The sequence below is a fragment of the Scyliorhinus torazame genome, chromosome 6, assembly GCF_047496885.1.
Source record: "Scyliorhinus torazame isolate Kashiwa2021f chromosome 6, sScyTor2.1, whole genome shotgun sequence".
Lineage (NCBI taxonomy): Eukaryota > Metazoa > Chordata > Chondrichthyes > Carcharhiniformes > Scyliorhinidae > Scyliorhinus > Scyliorhinus torazame.
Window position 1 is genome coordinate 30,171,524 of NC_092712.1, and position 18,897 is coordinate 30,190,420.

At 48.0% G+C, this 18,897-nt stretch overlaps 1 protein-coding gene across 2 annotated transcripts in view; it reads left to right on the forward strand.

The window, feature by feature from the left end:
* mindy4 (MINDY lysine 48 deubiquitinase 4) overlaps positions 1 to 18,897 on the forward strand; it is a 275,047-nt gene that overhangs the window by 195,908 nt on the left and 60,242 nt on the right. For both annotated transcript variants that reach the window (XM_072508076.1, XM_072508075.1), the window contains one exon: positions 15,673 to 15,736. In XM_072508076.1, the coding sequence (XP_072364177.1) occupies positions 15,673 to 15,736 (64 nt within the window). The remainder of the gene's footprint in view (positions 1 to 15,672; positions 15,737 to 18,897) is intronic.

The window sequence follows — 18,897 nt, forward strand, 5'->3', positions numbered from 1 at the left end:
TGCTTAAGCTGGTGCTGGATGTGTTCCATGCAACCCAGCTTTACAAAGAAACCTTCTGACAGTCATTAATCAATATGTTGGATCGTGCACTTTCAGCACATAATGAGCTATGTCTATGCCTATGAGCATGCTTCACCTGAAATACCAGATGCTTAGGTGCCCGTTAGGTTAATGGGCACGATAATATTGAGATTTTACTTCAGATCTTAAACCATCAAAATATCTTAAAAGGTCCCTAGACTCGTCCATTTGCATCTTTTGCCTGGCTTTGTGTCCACGCATCGATCATACTTTCCATCCCCTTCGTTAGAAATAAGAAAACCCAAAGACCTGTAATTAATTCAGGAGTTGAAATATATACTTTTTTTTTATTTGATCGATGTCGGAAATGTTCAGGGATACAAATTCAATATCAAGATTGAAAGTGTAAGAAGAGAAAAAAGGAAGAAACAATACTTGTATTTATACAGTGGAACCCAGCTTGATAGATCCTAATTTTAACATTTTGTTTAGAAACGTGGAGGGGGACAACTGAACAGAGTCACAAGAGTCTGTTGAAGATATTACAACAAAAGAAAAAAACATTAAGCGAGAAAAGATTAACTATACTATGCTACTTCCCCCCCCCCCAAGCTGCCTTTACATGTATAGATATAAATTTGTAAAGATAACACAATTAAAAAATCTACCTTGTATTCTAATGGAATGTGAGGTGCAGGGGGTGAGGGGGGTGGTGGCCTGATGAAGACCAGGGGGACAATGTGGAAGGAGGGCTGTGTAAGGGGTAGGGGGCAGTGCAAGGACTCACTATGTTATTCGGAGGGGCAAGGAGGTGGATGAACAATGGAAGGCAGCGGGAAGGCCGAGGGGAGGGAGGTTGGAACTATGGCAAAGCTTGGATTGGATTTGTTTTATTGTCACATGTATCGAGGTACAGTGAAAAGTATTGTTCTGCGTCCAGTCCAACCAGATCGTTCCATACATGAAAAAAACATAGGGAATACACAAATACACCGTGTAAATACATAGACACAGACATCGGGTGAAGCATACGGAGTGCAGTACTACTCAGTAGAAAAGATTGTGTGAAGAGATCAGTTCAGTCCATAAGAGGATTGTTTAGGAGTCTGGTAACAGCGGGGAAGAAGCTGTTTTTGAATCTGTTGGTGCATAATCTTTATCAGTGTCACAAGTAGGCTTACATTAACACTGCAATGATGTTACTGTGAAAATCACCTAGCTGCCACCAGAGGGAGAATTCGGAATGTCCAATTCACCTAACAAGCAGTCTTTCAGGACTTGTGGGAGGAAACCAGAGCACCTGGAGGAAACTGACGGGGAGAACGTGCAGACTCCACACAGCCAGTGACCCAGGCAGGAATTGAACCTGGGACCCTGGAGCTGTGAAGTAAATGTGTTTTTGTATCTCCTGCCTGATGGAAGAAGTTGGAAGAGTGAATACCCCAGGTGGGAGGGGTGTTAGGTTATGCAGTTTACTTTCCCAAGGCAGCGGGAGGTGTAGACAGAGTCGATGGATAGGAGGCAGGTTTGTGTGATGGACTGGGCAGTGTTCACGATTCTCTGTAGTTTCTTACGGCCTTGAGCCGAGCAGTTGCCATACCAGGCTGTGATGCAGTCGCATAGGATGCTTCTAGATAGGATGTAAAAGTTGGTAAGAGTCAATGTGGATATGCCAAATTTCCATAGTTTCCTGAGAAGGTTTAGGCGCCATTGTGCTTTCTTGGTTGTGTTGTGCTTCCTTGGCTGTTTGAAACACTCACAAAGAAGAGGGCCAAAGGGATACTGCATCGTTTACTGGAAGTAGATGACTCCAGATGCAGTGGGTATAGGTCCAAGTGGGGCATGGATGCTTCACAGGTGATGATGGGGGGCGGATGCATCAAATCAAGAAACCGACTTCTTGAAGCTGCTAGCCATTTCCTTGTGTGTTGCTGACATCCTGCACAGTCTGGTGACGATTGGAAGAAGGGACATGAGTGCGCTGGCCTGGTCCTTTGAACCCATCAACTGAGGGACGAATCTGTTGCCGGCCCACCAGGAGAGTCGGAGGGGAACTCGCTTGTGCATAATTAATGAGCTTCCAAGTGTGAAATCTGGTGTGGGATCCCGCTGTTCCATTCAACAGGGCAGGCTCCGCCAGTGCTGCCCGCCACCGCACTCAGCCTCAAAATGGGAGAACTCTGCACCAATTTGTTAGCCTTTTATTAAATAGAATACAAAGTGAGTTTTTAATAGGTCAATGAGGTTCATTTGAGACACAGGAATAATTGAGAGGGATGAACTTCCTCAGTCCTTCAATCACAATCTGCGTCACTCGAATTTCCTGTAAGAAATTGATGAGAGGGGCTAGCTCTAAAAGTAGAAATGCAACTTAACCCGTTATCAGTCAATCTAAATAGCATTTAAATGAAAGAAAATGTCTTGAAAAGAACCACTTAATGGCACAATAGGTTGTTGCCTACTGCACTGCACTGTAGAATAACATTGGCAGACTTTCCTAAAGTGTGCTGTTACTCACTTTTGGTTGGCTCTTAAATGTTGCTCGATCTGTCTTTACTTAATTTGCTCTGTTTCTATAACCTTTGCTCTAGAGTCGCCAGGTATCTTTATGATACCGCCACGAGGTTCAAGTTCAAGTGCTGATCAATAACTCAATACACCAGTTAGTACGTTTCAAATCAAAACACATTTATTATACACAGTCAATCACTACTCATGTACAAAACTCTACTTACTAGACTATCTCTAACATTAAAAGGCCTATACTTAGCTTTGGAACTGGCCCAGGTCAGGGGAACAAATGGCCTTTTATTCGATTCTGAGTCTGCAGGCTTCAAAGCTGGTATAGACTGGTAGCTAGGAGCGCCTATCTCGTAGCGTGCGTTGACCGGAGACTTACTTGGTTGGTGCAGCTACTAGGCAGGTCACGGTCAAGGGTTGTTTCGAGCTGCTGAGAGATCCTGCCAAGAAGGACTAATTGAACTTGGGGACTCTATTTTATAGTCCCCAGGGGCTTTGCGCCCTTTTGGGCGGACTCCGTACCTGGTTCCAAGTGATTGGACTAAGTTCTGATCACTTGGATCGATTTCTCCAATACTGGAGCTGTTCCCTGATCGCTGGGCTGTTCCTAAGTGTCCGTTGGCCTTCCTTTGTCTTGGCTCCTGCTGGCGCCGAGGAGTCTGGCTTGGCCTTGTTTACCTTAACTGTTTCCAACTGTTCCCGGGATCGCTCATCAGTATGTAGATGGTTGTTAGTTTCAGTGCTGTCTCGGTTCCTGCAAGTTCTGATATCCAGGAAACTTTGCACCTGCTTGTTTTTCCAGCGTTTGACTGAATTTCCCTGCATTCTTAGCGGATCTCCATTTTAAGTCGGGAAGCGGCCAACCCAGGTGGCTACAGTGCTACAGATTAAACTGGGACATGCTCCTATAGCTCGTCAACCAAATCTAATCCGCAAGCTCCTCTGAATGTTGATTTTTTTTTTTAAAATACTTTTTTTTAGATTAAGGAAAAGAGCAAGAGAACAGTAGGCACTGGCCAATGAGCCTTGGATTTTCCCAAATAAATAATTTTTATTAGCACGGTAGCACAAATGGATAGCACTGTGGCTTCACAGCGCCAGGTTCGATTCCCCGCTGTGTCACTGTCTGCGCGGAGTTTGCACCTTCTCCCCGTGTCTGCATGGGTTTCCTCCGGGTGCTCCGGTTTCCTCCCACAGCCCAAAGACGTGCAGGTTAGGTGGATTGGCCATGATAAATTGCCCTTAGAGACCAAAAAGGTGAGGAGGGATTTTGGGTTAAGTGGATAGGGTGGAAGTGAGGGCTTATGTGGGTCAGTGCGGACTTGATGGGCAGAATGGCCTCCTGCACTGTATGTTCTATGTTTATTATTTTCACAAGTAGGCTTACATTAATGCTGTAATGAAGTTACTGTGAAAATCCCCTGGTCGGACTTCCGGTTGCGGCTATGCGGATCTAAGCCGCACGATTCGGCAGCTCCCGCTATCACGGACTTTCGGGCTCTTTAGAGGAGCCCCAACGGGAATTTTTTTGACGATGTTCCGTGGGGAAGGGAAGAGCGAGGTCCCCCTTCACCTTTTATGGACCGGACCAGAAGTGAAACGGCCAAAAATCTGGCATTGGAGCAGCGGGAGGAGCGAGGGAAAAAAATCAAAATGGCGGCGGCCGGGAACAAAGCGGAATGCGGGCCGGAGCTGCAGGAGTTCATCAAGCGCTGCTTCGAGGAGCTGCGGAAGGAGATGCTGGCGCCTATGTTGTCAGCGATTGAAGGATTAGGGATGACCCAGAAGGCCCACGAGGTAAAGATCCAGGAGGTGCAGAAAAAAGTCTGTGAGAATGAGGACGAAATCTTAGGCCTGGCGGTGAGAGTGGAGGAGCACGAGGTGCTGCACAAGAGGTGGGCGGGAAGATTCGAAGACCTGGAGAACAGGTCGAGGAGAAAGAACTTGCGGATCCTGGGTCTCCCTGAAGGAGTGGAGGGAGCCGATGCCGGGGCATATGCGAGCACGATGTTCGAGGGTATGATGGGCGCGGAGGCCCCTTCGAGGCCTCTGGAGCAGGATGGGGCACACCGGGTGCTGGCGAGGAGGCCCAAGGCTAACGAGCCGCCTAGGGCGATTGTGGTGAGGTTTCACCGTTTCACGGACAGAGAGAGGGTCTTGAAATGGGCCAAGAAGGAGCGGAGCAGCACATGGGACAATGCGGAGATCCGAATATACCCGGACTGGAGCACGGAGATTGCAAAGAGGAGAGCGGGTTTCAACCGGGCCAAGGCGGTGTTGCACCGGAAAGGAGTGAGATTCGGAATGCTGCAGCCAGCGCGATTGTGGGTTATATACAAGGATCAGCACCATTATTTTGAAACGCCTGAAGAGGCGAGGACCTTTATTCAAACCGAAAAGTTGGACTCAAACTGAGGGTTTGTGAGGGTGGGGGGGATGTTCGATGTTTGATGGTTGTTGTATGTAGGGTGTTAAGCACGCGCAGGAAATGTAACATGGGCTGGGGGAGAGAGGGGGATTGCGATGGGGGAAAAGAGACAAGGCCGCGACAGGAGCTGCGCCAGAGGGGGCGGGGTAGGCTTAGGAAAGCGTTTTTTTTTTCCCGCGCTAGGGAAGAAAGGCGGGAGGGGGAATGGAGGAACGCACACTGATTGGGAGATTCCCACATGGGGAGGTCAATGGGACGGCGGGGGAAGCCGGGGTCAGCAGGTGTCAGCTGACTTACGGGCGTGATATGGGGGGAGCAAAAAAGCTAGACACGGGTCTAGCGGGGGGGAGGGGGGAAGGGGGGGGGGGGGGGAGAGAAAGGGTTGCTGCTGCACTGGCCAAAGGGGAATGGGACACAGAAGAGGTGGTCAGGGCGGGGGTTTCCCGGCTGGGGGACTGGAGGGTGAGGGTGGCGCGGACACGGGACTGGCCTAGAAAAGGAGATGGCTAGTCGGCGGGGGGGGGGGAGAAAGAGAGGCCCCCCCAGTCCGGCTGATAACGTGGAATGTGAGGGGCCTGAATGGGCTGGTAAAGAGGGCCCGAGTGTTCGCGCACTTAAAGGGACTGAAGGCAGACATGGCCATGCTCCCAGAGACACATTTGAAGGTGGCGGATCAGGTCAGGTTAAGAAAGGGGTGGGTAGGACAGGTATTCCATTCGGGGCTAGACGCAAAGAATAGAGGGGTGGCAATATTGGTGGGGAAGCGGGTGTTGTTTGAGGCCAAGAATATCGTAGTGGACAACGGAGGGCGTTATGTGATGGTGAGCGGTAAGTTGCAGGGGATGTGGGTGGTATTGGTAAATGTATACGCCCCGAACTGGGATGATGCCAGATTCATGAAGCGCATGTTGGGGCGCATTCCGGACCTGGAGGTAGGAGGCCTGATAATGGGCGGGGATTTCAATACGGCGTTGGGCCCAGCACTGGATCGCTCCAGATCGAGGACTGGAAAGAGGCCGGCGGCGGCCAAGGTGCTTAGGGGGTTTATGGATCAGATGGGGGGGACTGGACCCGTGGAGGTTTGCCAGGCCACAGGCCAGGGAATTTTCTTTTTTCTCCCACGTCCACAAAGCCGACACCCGGATAGATTTTTTTGTTCTGGGCAGGGAGCTGATCCCGAAAGTGCAGGGAACGGAGTATTCGGCCATAGCCGTTTCAGATCACGCCCCGCACTGGGTAGAACTGGAGTTGGGAGAGGAGAGGGACCAACGCCCGCTGTGGCGGTTGGATGTGGGACTGCTGGCAGATGAGGTGGTGTGTGGGAGGGTGAGGGGGTGCATCGAAAGGTACTTGGAGGTCAACGACAATGGGGAGGTGCGGGTGGGGGTGGTATGGGAGGCGGTGATCAGGGGAGAGCTAATCTCCATTAGGGCTCATAGGGAGAGGATAGAGGGCATGGAAAGGGAGAGGTTAGTGGGGGAGATTTTAAGAGTGGACAGGAGATACGCAGAGGCCCCTGAGGAGGGATTACTTGGGGAAAGGCGACGTCTCCAGACGGAGTTTGATCTGTTGACCACAGGGAAGGCAGAGGCACAGTGGAGGAAGGCGCAGGGGGCGACCTACGAGTATGGGGAGAAGGCGAGTCGGATGCTGGCACACCAGCTCCGTAAGAGGATGTCAGCGAGGGAAATAGGGGGAGTCGAGGATGGAAGGGGAGCCACAGTGTGGAGTGCGATGAAAATAAATGAGGCATTCAAGGCCTTCTATGAGGAGCTGTACAGATCCCAGCCCCCAGCGGGGGATGAGGGGATGAGACGATTCCTAGACCAATTGAGATTCCCGAGGGTGGAGGAGCAAGAGGTGGCTGGTTTGGGGACACCAATTGGGTTGGAGGTGCTGAGAAAGGGTTTGGGGAGTATGAAGGCAAGGAAGGCCCCGTGACCGGATGGGTTCCCGGTGGAGTTCTACAGGAAGTATGTAGACCTGTTGGCCCCGCTACTAGTGAGGACCTTTAATGAGGCAAGGGAGGAAGGGACCCTGCCCCCGACAATGTCGGAGGCGACGATTTCTTTGATCCTAAAGCGGGACAAGGACCCACTGCAATGTGGATCGTACAGGCCGATCTCGCTCTTCAATGTGGATGCTAAGTTGCTGGCAAAAGTGCTGGCTACGAGAATTGAGGACTGTGTCCCAGGGGTGATCCACGAGGACCAGACGGGATTTGTAAAGGGCAGGCAACTAAACACCAATGTGCGGCGGCTCTTAAACGTGATAATGATGCCATCGGTGGAGGGAGAGGCGGAGATAGTGGCAGCTATGGACGCGGAGAAGGCCTTTGACCGAATAGAGTGGGAGTACCTCTGGGAAGTGCTGCGTAGGTTTGGGTTCGGGGGAGGGTTTATTAGTTGGGTTAAGCTGTATAAAGCCCCGGTGGTGAGTGTGGTTACGAATCGGCGGAGGTCGGAGTATTTCCGGCTGTACCGTGGGACGAGGCAGGGGTGCCCCCTGTCCCCCCTGTTGTTTGCATTAGCAATTGAACCCTTGGCCATATCATTGAGGGAGTCTAGGAAATGGAGGGGGGTGGTCCGATGGGGAGAAGAGCATCGAGTGTCGCTTTATGCGGATGACCTGTTGCTGTATGTGGCGGATCCAGTGGAGGGGATGGTGGAGGTCATGCAGACTTTAAGGGAGTTTGGGGATTTTTCGGGCTATAAGCTCAATGTAGGGAAGAGTGAGCTTTTTGTAGTACAGGCAGGGGACCAAGAAAGGGGGATAGGGGATCTACCGCTGAGGCGGGCGGAGGGGATCTTTCGGTACCTGGGGATCCAGACAGCCAGGAGTTGGGGGGCCCTACATAAACTGAATCTCACGAGGTTGGTGGAGCAAATGGAGGAGGACTTCAAAAGATGGGACATGTTACCACTCTCGCTAGCGGGTAGAGTGCAGTCGGTCAAAATGGTGGTCCTTCCGAGGTTTCTTTTTGTGTTTCAGTGTCTTCCCATCATGATCACCAAGGCCTTTTTTAAGAGAGTAGGCAGGAGTATTATGGGGTTTGTGTGGGCGAATAGGACCCCGAGGGTAAGGAGAGGGTTTCTGGAACGCAGCAGGGACCGAGGAGGGTTGGCGCTGCCGAACCTAGGGAGCTACTACTGGGCAGCAAATGTGGCGATGATCCGTAAGTGGGTGATGGAGGGAGAAGGGGCGGCATGGAAGAGGTTGGAGATGGTGTCCTGTAAAGGAACAAGCCTGGGGCACTGGTGACGGCACCGCTGCCGCTCTCGCCGTCAAAGTACACCACGAGTCCGGTGGTGGCGGCAACGCTAAAGATCTGGGGCCAGTGGAGACGGCACAGGGGTGCAATGGGAGCCTCAGTGTGGTCCCCGATCGGGGTAACCACCGGTTTGTCCCGGGGAGGATGGACGGGGTGTTTCAGAGCTGACATCGGGCGGGGATTAGAAGAATGGGGGACCTGTTCATTGATGGGATGTTTGCGAGCCTAGGGGCACTAGAGGAGAAGTTTGAGATACCCCCGGGAAATGCTTTTAGATACATGCAGGTGAGGGCGTTTGTGAGGCGGCAGGTGAGGGAATTCCCGCTGCTCCCGACACAGGAAATTCAAGACAGGGTGATCTCCGGTGTATGGGGCGGGGAGGGCAAGGTGTTGGCAATATACCAGGAGTTGAAAGAAGAGGGGGAAGCGCTGGTAGAGGAGCTGAAGGGTAAATGGGAGGAGGAGCTGGGGGAGGAGATTGAGGAAGGTCTGTGGGCTGATGCCCTAGGTAGGGTTAATTCCTCCTCCTCGTGTGCCAGGCTCAGCCTGATACAATTTAAGGTGGTTCACAGAGCGCACTTGACGGGGGCGAGGTTGAGTAGGTTTTTTTGGGTAGAGGAAAGATGTGGAAGGTGCTCAGGGAGTCCGGCGAACCATGTCCATATGTTTTGATCATGCCCGGCACTGGAGGGGTTCTGGAGAGGAGTGGTGGGAGCAATATCTCAGGTGGTGAAAGTCCGGGTCAAGTCAAGCTGGGGGCTAGCAATATTTGGAGTAGTGGACGAGCCTGGAGTGCAGGAGGCGAAAGAGGCCGGCATTCTGGCCTTTGCGTCCCTAGTAGCCCGGCGAAGGATCTTACTAATGTGGAAGGAGGCGAAGCCCCCCAGTGTGGAGGCCTGGATAAACGACATGGCTGGGTTCATTAAGCTGGAGAGGATAAAGTTTGCCTTGAGAGGGTCTGCGCAGGGGTTCTACAGGCGGTGGCAACCGTTCCTAGACTATCTCGCGGAGCGTTAGAGGAAGGTCGGTCAGCAGCAGCAGCAACCCGTGGGGGTGGGGGGGTTGTCCTGTGGACAGGGGCGGGGGGGGAAGGAGGGGCGGGGGGGGAAGGAGGGGCGGGAGAGGGAAGGAGGGGGGAAGGGGGGTTTGCCTAGGGGGTGTTTGTGCAAGAAAACACATGAAAGATTTGGGAAACAGGCATGTACAGGAGGGAGCCAGTGTACAAAGCTCTGTAACATATCGTTTTACCATGTATATATCTTGCTATGTGCATTTTCTTTCTATTTTGTTACAAGTGGGGGGGGGGGGGGGGGTTATTTTTTGTAAGGGTGAAAAATTGTGTTAAAAACCTTTAATAAACATATTTTTTTAAAAATGAAAATCCCCTGGTCGCCACACTCCGGTGTCTGTTCATGTACGCGGAGGGAGAATTCAGAATGTTCAGTTCACCTCACAACACGTCTTTCGGGTCCTGTGGGAGGAAACCAGAGCACCCGGAGGAAGCCCCCACAGATACGGAAAGAACGTGCAAACGCCGCACAAACAATGGCCAAGCTGGGAATTGAACCTGGGACTCTGGAGTTGTGAAGCAACAGTGTTAACCACTGTGCTACCGTGCTGTCCTGCAGTGCTGACAAAGGCAGGCAGACTCTAGCGCTGTGAAGCAACAGTGCTAACCACTGTGCTACCGTGCCGTCCTGCAGTGCTGACAAAGGCAGGCAGACTCTAGCGCTGTGAAGCAACAGTGCTAGGCCTTTACACTAAGGATGTAGAATGTGTGAGGCAGAACAATAGAAAAGGAACATTTAAAGGATTGAGAAATACTGCTTAGAATATGTGCTCTCTATCTGTGAACTTTACTTCCTGTTGTTATGCTTTTTGGTCCCACTTTACTGTCAACTTTAACCATTAGACCTCTGCATTTTCCATTTGATCTTCCTATGTCAACTGTAACAATATAGTTCAGGCTGTGGTCACAAGTTGGCTATGTGGACAGAGTTTCTGAACTCCTTTCCAATTCTAATAGAAGCAAAATGGCATGCTGGAAGACCTTCTGTAGAAGGATCATACAGACTTGAAACGTTAACTCAGCTTTTCTCTGCACAGATGCTGCCATACCTGCTGAGTTTATCCAGCATTTCCTGTTCTGATCTCCCTTCAATCCTGTTGTCTTGTGTGTTTTAAAACACCCCTCCATTTCTGGGGAAGTAGCTGGCCTATTGAACGCAACACAAAAATAAAACTCATTACTTTGAGTGTTCTAACAATAATTGTGCTGTAAATCAGCCCTCTAATATAAAGTCCCATCTGTTTGTTTTTCACCGAATTCATGTCTGAACATCGATCAGAAGTTACATTTCCCTAACCTGTGTCCCTGTAAGGGGGCCAATCTCAGTGGCAGCTTGGGTTGGAAATAAGGCTCCAACGCTGCAGCCCAAGTCCCTGACCTTCCACCACTTGAAGCAAGAATGTGGAGGAATGGGTCTTCAGCTAAAATATGTTTATGTGGCAGAGGCAAATGTAAAGCAACAGTAAATGACGCTCGTTTCTCTGAACTTGGGCTATATTGTGAAGAGGTTATTTGCAGTTCAACTTCCATAGATTTGACCCTGATGTTTAATCATTGTTGTTGTCGTTGATTGCCAATCCCCTAAGATTCATTATTTTTATAATAAACAGGTTGTTTTCCTGACCTTTTGATAAAGTGTTGGAAACTCCCAAATTTGTGTTCTTTTAAGAAAAAAAATACATGAAATACAGATGTGCTTTTTCACGATAAACGTAAGAGCGCTAATGCTTATCTCAAAACCGGTGTTATTTTGATAACTTATTGTTTAGTTGTACCTCATGATTCAGCGCAGTTCATATCCCGAGAGTAAAAATGGGAACAAAATGCTTCCAGCTATTGTGCTGCTTGACCACAACTAACGTGATGTGGATAGATGACAGATTTGAAGGTAGGCTCCATTTTATTTCAAACAGCTAAAACGCCTCTTTGAATTCCTCTAGCACAATATTCAGCATTATGATCCTGACATCAAATGTTATGTTGGTCTTTATTGGAGAATGAGGGTAATAAAGTCTTGCTACGAAGAGCTTTGTTGAGACCACAACTGGAGTATTAAGTAGAGTTTGGTCTCCTTTCTCAAGAGAGTTCACTTGAATGATTCCAGGGATGAGAGAGGGTTGTCCTACGAGGAAGGTGTGAGTAAAATGGGCCTGTATTCTCTGAAGTTTAGAAGAATGAGACGTGATCGCATTCAAATATACAAAATCTTGGAAGGCTTGATGGAGTAGATACTGAGAGGCTGAAATCCCTGGCTTGGAAGCTTGCAACAGGGGGCCATAGTTCCAGGATGAGGGGTCATTTAGGACTGAGGTAAGAAATTTCTTCTCTGAGGGTCTGTGAATCTTTGGATTTCTCTACCCCAGAGGGCTGTGGATGTTCAGTCGATTGAGTACATTCAGGACTGAAGCTGGATATTGAGGGAATCCAGGATATTTGGGGATAGGGTGGAATTTGGCGTTGAGGATTTGAGGTGGTTGATCAACTATGATAGTATTACTGGGTGGAGCAGTCATAGAATCATAGAATTTACAGTGCAGAAGAAGGCCATTCGGCCCATCGAGTCTGCATCAGCTCTTGGAAAGAGCACCCTACCCAAGCCCACGCATCCACCCTATCCCAGTAACCCCACCCCACCTTTTTGGACACTAAAGGCAACTTAGCATGACCAATCCACCTAACCTGCACGTCTTTGGACTGTGGGAGGAAACCGGAGCACCCAGAGGAAACCCACACAGACATAGGGAGAACGTGCAGACGCTGAACAGACAGTGACCCTAACCGGGAATCGAACCTGGGAGCTTGGCGCTGTGAAGCAACATTGCTAGATTCAAAACATCTTCTGTATTATTTTCCAGAGATTCTTCTGGACCATGGAGCAGTCCTCCCAAAGAAAATGGGTGTTGGAAATTAGGAACATAGGAGCAGGATTAGGCCATTAAGCCCTTCAAATCATGATTAATCTGTATCTCAACTCTGTTTATTCCACTTGGTCTGGCATCCCATTAAGCACTTATCAAACCAAAATTTATCCAAGCCAGTTTTGAAACTTTGCCCCAACCTCAACATCCTTTTAAGAAAGTGGGTTCCAGATTTCCACCCGTCTGTGTGTGTGAGAGATGTGCTTTCTACTTTCCCCCCTTGAATAGCCTCGCTCTAATTTCAAAGTTCTGCCCTTTTTCTATCTACTTTATCAAATCCTTTTAATCGTCTTAAAGACCTCAATTAAATCAACCCTTAATCTTCCGTACTCAACCGAATACAAGCTTCGACTATCCAACCTGTCGTTGTGAATGAAGAGGGGGATGCAGTGGCATAGAGGTATTGTCGCTGGGTTAGTAAACCAGAGTCATGACCCGGGATCGAATCCCGCCATGGCAGATGGTGAAATTTGAATTCAATAGAAATCTGGAATTAAAAGTCTAAAGGTGACTGTGAAACCATTGTCGATTTTCGTAAAAACCAATCTCGTTCACCAATGTCATTAGGGAAGGAAATCTGATCTGGCCTACATGTGACTCCAGATCCACAGCAATAAATGCTGCTGCAGCCAGTGATGCCCACATCCCATGAACAAATACAAATGCCTTTGAAGCCCTGGTAACATTCCGTTGAGTCCAAGCTGTACTCCTTCCAAGACACGCATTTCCTGAAGTGAGTACAAGCTTAGACAATGCAACATTTCCTCGTAACTTAACACTTGGAGCCCGAGTAGCATTCTGGTCAATCTACCCTGCACTCCTTCTGAGGTCCATTTATGCTTTCTAACGTGCATTTAGCATCCTTTGTCCAGTTACTCTGCAATGGAAACCAAACATAACAAAGATGCTTCACCCATTACACGTTGTTGATCTTCGAAACGTGGTTGCTCAATTTGACAAAATGGTTTTGCCAGGTGACTATTGACTGGAACAAAATCAGTCTCCGATATGTGAAAACAAAAGTGATTAGGAATTGTATCTGATGATGAGGCTTCTGTCTGAGCTTGCGACTGGCCTTGAGAAAGCTATGGGTCAGGAAGAGAATAGTAAATGATTTTAACTCCTGAATTGCCCTGCTTCCACAAAGTAAGTCATTAAAATCCCCTCTCCTACTCCCTTTGCTGTAGCTTGGAAGAAAGTTGCAGTGATCAAACCTAGCTCTGGGTATGCAGTCATATAATAATTGCTTATTGTCACAAGTAGGCTTCAATGAAGTTACTGTGAAAAGCCCCTAGTCGCCACATTCTGGTGCCTGTTCGGGGAGACCGGTACGGGAATTGAACCCGCTCTGCTGGCATTGTTCTGCATTACAAGCCAGCTATTTAGCCCACTGTTCTAAACCGGCCCCAATATGTAAGAAGACTTCCAATAAGTATCAGAGATAGAAATATTTCATATTTTTCACAAGTAACATATAGAGACCAATTGATAAGGGGTAGGTCGGAGGTAAAGCAATAGTTAATGAAGTTCAGGATTGAAAAACTCAGTGAATCCTATTGGGGCTGGTTTAGCACAGGACTAAACAGCTGGCTTTGAAAGCAGACCAAGGCAGGCCAGCAGCACAGTTCAATTCCCGTACCAGCCTCCCCGAACAGGCGCCGGAATGTGGCGACTAGGGGCTTTTCACAGTAACTTCATTTGAAGCCTACTTGTGACAATAAGCGATTTTCATTTCCATTTCATTTCATTTTTACTTGCAAAATGTAATGTACGTGCAGAAGTTAGTTACCCAAGGGGTCAGTTGACGATCTCTCACTGTATTCAATTGTGGTTAGGCAAAGCAAGCCGATGGAACTCACCAAGATTCCTTAGGCAGCAACTTCCAAACCCACTACCATCTCGAAGAACAAGGTCAGCAGGCACATGGGCAGCACCACCTGGAGGCTCCCCCCCAAGCCGCTCACCATCCTGACTTGGAAATATATCGCCGTTACTTAACTCTCGCTGGGTCAAACTTCTGGTACTCCCTGCCTAACAGCACTGTACGAGTACCTACACCACATGCTCTGCAGCATTTCAACCAGGCAGCTTATCACCACCTTCTCGAGGGCAACTAGTGATGGGTAATAAATGCTGGCCCAGCCAGCGAAACCCGCATCCTGTAAATCAATAAAGGACACTGCAGTCGTCGAAGGTAGAGCTTGTTACGGAATGCGAAGATTGGTATTTGGGAAGCAGGAGATGGAATGCACCAGAGGATCATCTTCAGCCAAACCAATCATTTGATCCTGTAATTGTTGGAGCATGCGCCAGGCCATGGGGAGCCTCTAGGTTAAAGGTTTTAAAAGCATATCTATCTAGGATCCCGATTTCAAAGAGATATCACTATTTATATCTGCTTCTTGTTTTTATGCCTATCTAATGTACATTCCGATCGTGTTACTGAAACAACCCTTGGTGTACATAAGCTGCAAAGTATTGATTGATAGCGCGATATGGAGTCAGCAATTACCATTGCAGTCAAACCTGGTTTTAAAAAACCTGTCTTTACTTTTTAAAAAAATATTTCTTTATTCCCCTCCTTGTTCACATTTTCTCCCAAATTTACACCCACCAACAACAGTCAGTAACAAATATGTCAATCCCCACATCAATAACAACGATCCCATCCTCCCACCAAACCCCAAACAGTAGCCCGCATGTTCACACAAACAAATAACAAAAAGGAATCCGGAATCACCCATAGTCAAACATGTCTTTACTTAAGAGTGTCAAATGTTTGAAATTATTGTTAACAACATTATGGTGAAATGCATCTAGAGTCATGGGGATGCATTGCGGTTCACTTAGGTTGTCAGAGTTGCTGTGGCGAAGTGCATTTTTTTCCTATGTGTTATAGTCTGGATCTATGAGCCTCCTTTCTGTCACATGGCTGACCTGGAATCTCTCTCGCCCTTGCCGCCTGCTATTGGCATGTGTTGGAAGAATTTTGCAGGAATATTTACCCCATCTGCTTGACCGCATTGTGAGCGCACCTTCCATGGCGAATAAGTCCTAGGGTGGGACTCTAACCTTGAGATTCTGGCTCAGAGAGGCTGGGACACTACCCACTGCGCCACACGACTTCCTATTTGGAATGTTAGAAAAATGGAGGCCATTGGGCCAAATAACTGCTTTCATCGTTGACTGTCCTTATGCTCTTGCACGTTTTTCTCAGTGAGTTTTATAAACCACAGTGATTTGGAAGTTTTTTTTTAAATGTTTGTGGATCCTGGATAAGTGGGCAATTTTTCCATAATTGAACCTGGTGCTCTGGAGACAGTCACGCAGGCATTGAATAAGGGGACGATTTAGATAAGGTGTCTTAGCGTCTGGCTTCATTATTTCCACAGCTGAAATGATCACGAACACTTTATAAACTGCTACCATTTTGAATTATTTCCAGAGTAAAATCTGACTTTGATGTCCCCAGCAGTACATTGATTGGAGCCCATGGATACTGTACACAGGTCGGTACCATTTCTTTCTGCAGCTACTGGGGTGGGGGGGGGGGGGCACAGTGTGGGCTTTGTGTGGCTATGCATGTATTTTTTTTTTTTAATGCATTTGGTCCTGATATGTTGTGGGAATGGAGTGAGAAGGTACTGTGCTTCTACTGAGCTGTTCTTAGGGGGACAGTACCAAGCAATTCTTGCAGATCACCAGTTGGCTACATTATATATGCCTCATGTTGACTGATGTTTAGAAGAACGAGGTGATCTTATTGAAACATCTAAGATTGAGGGAGCTTGACAGGGTGAATGCTGAGAGGATGTTTCCCCCTATGGGGGAATCTAGAACCAGGGGGTACAGTTTAAAAATAAGGGATTCCCCCATTTAATATGGGGATGAGGCAGATTTTACTTTCTCTCTCCGGGTTTGTTAGTCTTTGGAATTCCCTTCCCCAGCAGCGAGCAATGGAAGCTCAGTCATTAAAAATATTCAAGGATGAGTCAGATATATTTTTGATTGACAAGTAAGTCGAGGGTTATGGAGCATCGCATGGAAAGTGGTGTTAAGACTGCAATCAGCCATGATGTTACTGACCTGATGGAGCAGGCTTGAGGGGTCAAATAGCCGAATCTTCTCTTATTTCTTACGTTTTTGCGTTCATATAGTAGACTTGGTGGGATTTGGGAGCCAGAGCCTGCCTTTATCAGCATTGCAGGACGGCACGGTAGCACAGTGGTTAGCACTGTTGCTTCACAGTTCCAGAGTCCCAGGTTCGATTCCCAGCTTGGATCACTGTGTGTGTGGAGTCCGCACGTTCTCCCCGTGTCTGCGTGGGTCTCCTCCGGGTGCTCCGGTTTCCTCCCACAAGTTCCGAAAGACGTATTTGTTAGATGAATTGGACATTCTGAATTCACTCTCTGTGTACCCGAACAGGCGCCGGAGTGTGGCGACTAGGGGCTTTTCACAGTAATTTCATTGCAGTGTTAATGTAAACCTACTTGTGACAATAATGAGGATTACATTAAAAAAAATTATGACTTGTTCAAGGCCAGTGATTCTTCAAATACAGTGTTATTTCGCAATAACCTTAAAAGTAAATAATGCATTTTTTCCGCCACATATTTCTGTGCTGTTCTTTCCGCCACATATTTCAAACAAATTATAATTCTCCGAGAAACTTCCTTCTCCTCCCATAATTATGGACTTGAATGATGGTGAAAGATTGGTAAATTTTGTTCAAGTATCTCCAGAAACCAGTTGATCTTAATTGCGTAATTGCAATGTGCCAAGTTTACATCGGTAATTTCCATTCCAAATGATTTTGCTAGTTTTCTAGGTTAACATGTACGGACTATCCATCTTCACTAAACAAAAATGAACAGTAATAATATCTTAAAGGCCTAAGATTTCCTAAATTCTGGAATTAATGATGGGATAAGTTGTTGAGAATTGTGTGCTAATGGAAGTTTTTTTGATAGATTAATATATGTACAGTTGTGTGGAATTGAACACGTCGACCGGCTCTCTCTAAGCTCCCTGTCTGCATCAACGAGCACCTCATGACCGTCCGCCTATAACTTGCCAAGAACCAACAGGCGACGGTCATGAGTACCTATGCCCCAACCCTTGACGCCAATGATGAATCCAACAAAGGCTTCTTCTCCACCCTGGACACCGTACTCTCCAACATTCCTAAGGCAGATAAGATCATCCTCCTTGGGGACTTCAACGGCAGGGTTGGAAAGGATTCCCAACTCTCGAAAGGAACTATCAGAAAGGAAGGAGTTGGGAATTGCAACTCAACAGGGTTGTCCTCACCAAACATGCAGAATATCAGCTTGTCATCACTAACGCACTGGTCTGCCAAAAAGACTCTAGACTTCCTGGAGACTTCCACGGCCAAAGCACTGGCACAGGACTGACTTCATCATCGTCTGATCCCGAGACCAAAAGGATGCCCTCATCAACTAACCGATGACCAGTGCAGATGCCTGCTGGATAGATCAGTTGCCCATCTGCTCCTCTATGTCCACCAGAAACAGCGAAAGGTGAGGAAACAGCTCAGAAAAAAGATCAACATTGAGTGGCTTCAAGAGCCATGCATGCTAGTGAACGTCCAACGATGACTTCTCCAAAATCTCCAAAGCCTCCATTCTAATGGAGCGGAGGAAAACTGGGAAGAGCTGAAGACAGCCATTATCTCCGGGTGTGTGGAAACCATCGGCCATAAGACCAGGAACTCCCATTACTGGTTAAATGAGAATGACCACACCATCCAAGACCTCATCGACATGGAGGAAAGCTCTCCACAGCTGGCAAAACATCATAACCAGCAAGGCAAAGAGGAGAGCTCATCAATCAGCCAAGGCGGATCTACAAAGAAGAACTAGGGAAATCCAGAGCCAGTGGTGGACTGAGAAAGAAAGCCAAGGAGCTGCAACTCCTCGCTGACAAGTGACACCTGGGGCATCCTCAGTGCCACCGAGGAAATATATGGACCCGACACCCTAGGCCTCAAACCGGTTCGGAGTAAGGACAGAACTCTGGATAAAAGCAAATTACTGCGGATGCTGGAATCTGAAACTAAAGAGAAAATGCTGGAAAATCTCAGCAGATCTGGCAGCATCTGTAGGGAGAGAAAAGAGCTAACGTTTCGAGTCCGATGACTCTTTGACAAAGAGTCATTGGACTCGAAACGTTAGCTCTTTTTTCTCCCTACAGATGCTGCCAAACCTGCTGAGATTTTCCAGCATTTTCTCTCTTCAAGGACAGAACTCTCTTGAGCGACAGAGAAAACATCAGCCTTTGATGGAGAGATCACTTCAAAGAACTCCTAAACTGTGATACAATCGTAGATGAGGATGTGTTTGAGGAAATCCCCCAATTCCTGTCAAGATGATCCTAGACTCCCCACAAACGTGGACAAAGTCGAAATTGCCGTTAAACATGTGGAGAATGGAAAAGCTGCAGGAGTGGACAGGATTCCAATGGAGATTTTCAAACTTGGGAGGAGAGGAGATCACTTGTCATCTCCATCAGCTGTTTCTGAAAATCTGGGACTGAGAAGAAATTCCTGCCGACCTCAGGGATGCCGTCATCACCATCAGCTTCAAGAAAGGAGACAAAGCGGACTATGGGACCTACAGAGGAATCTTCCTACTCTCCATCGCTGGAAAAT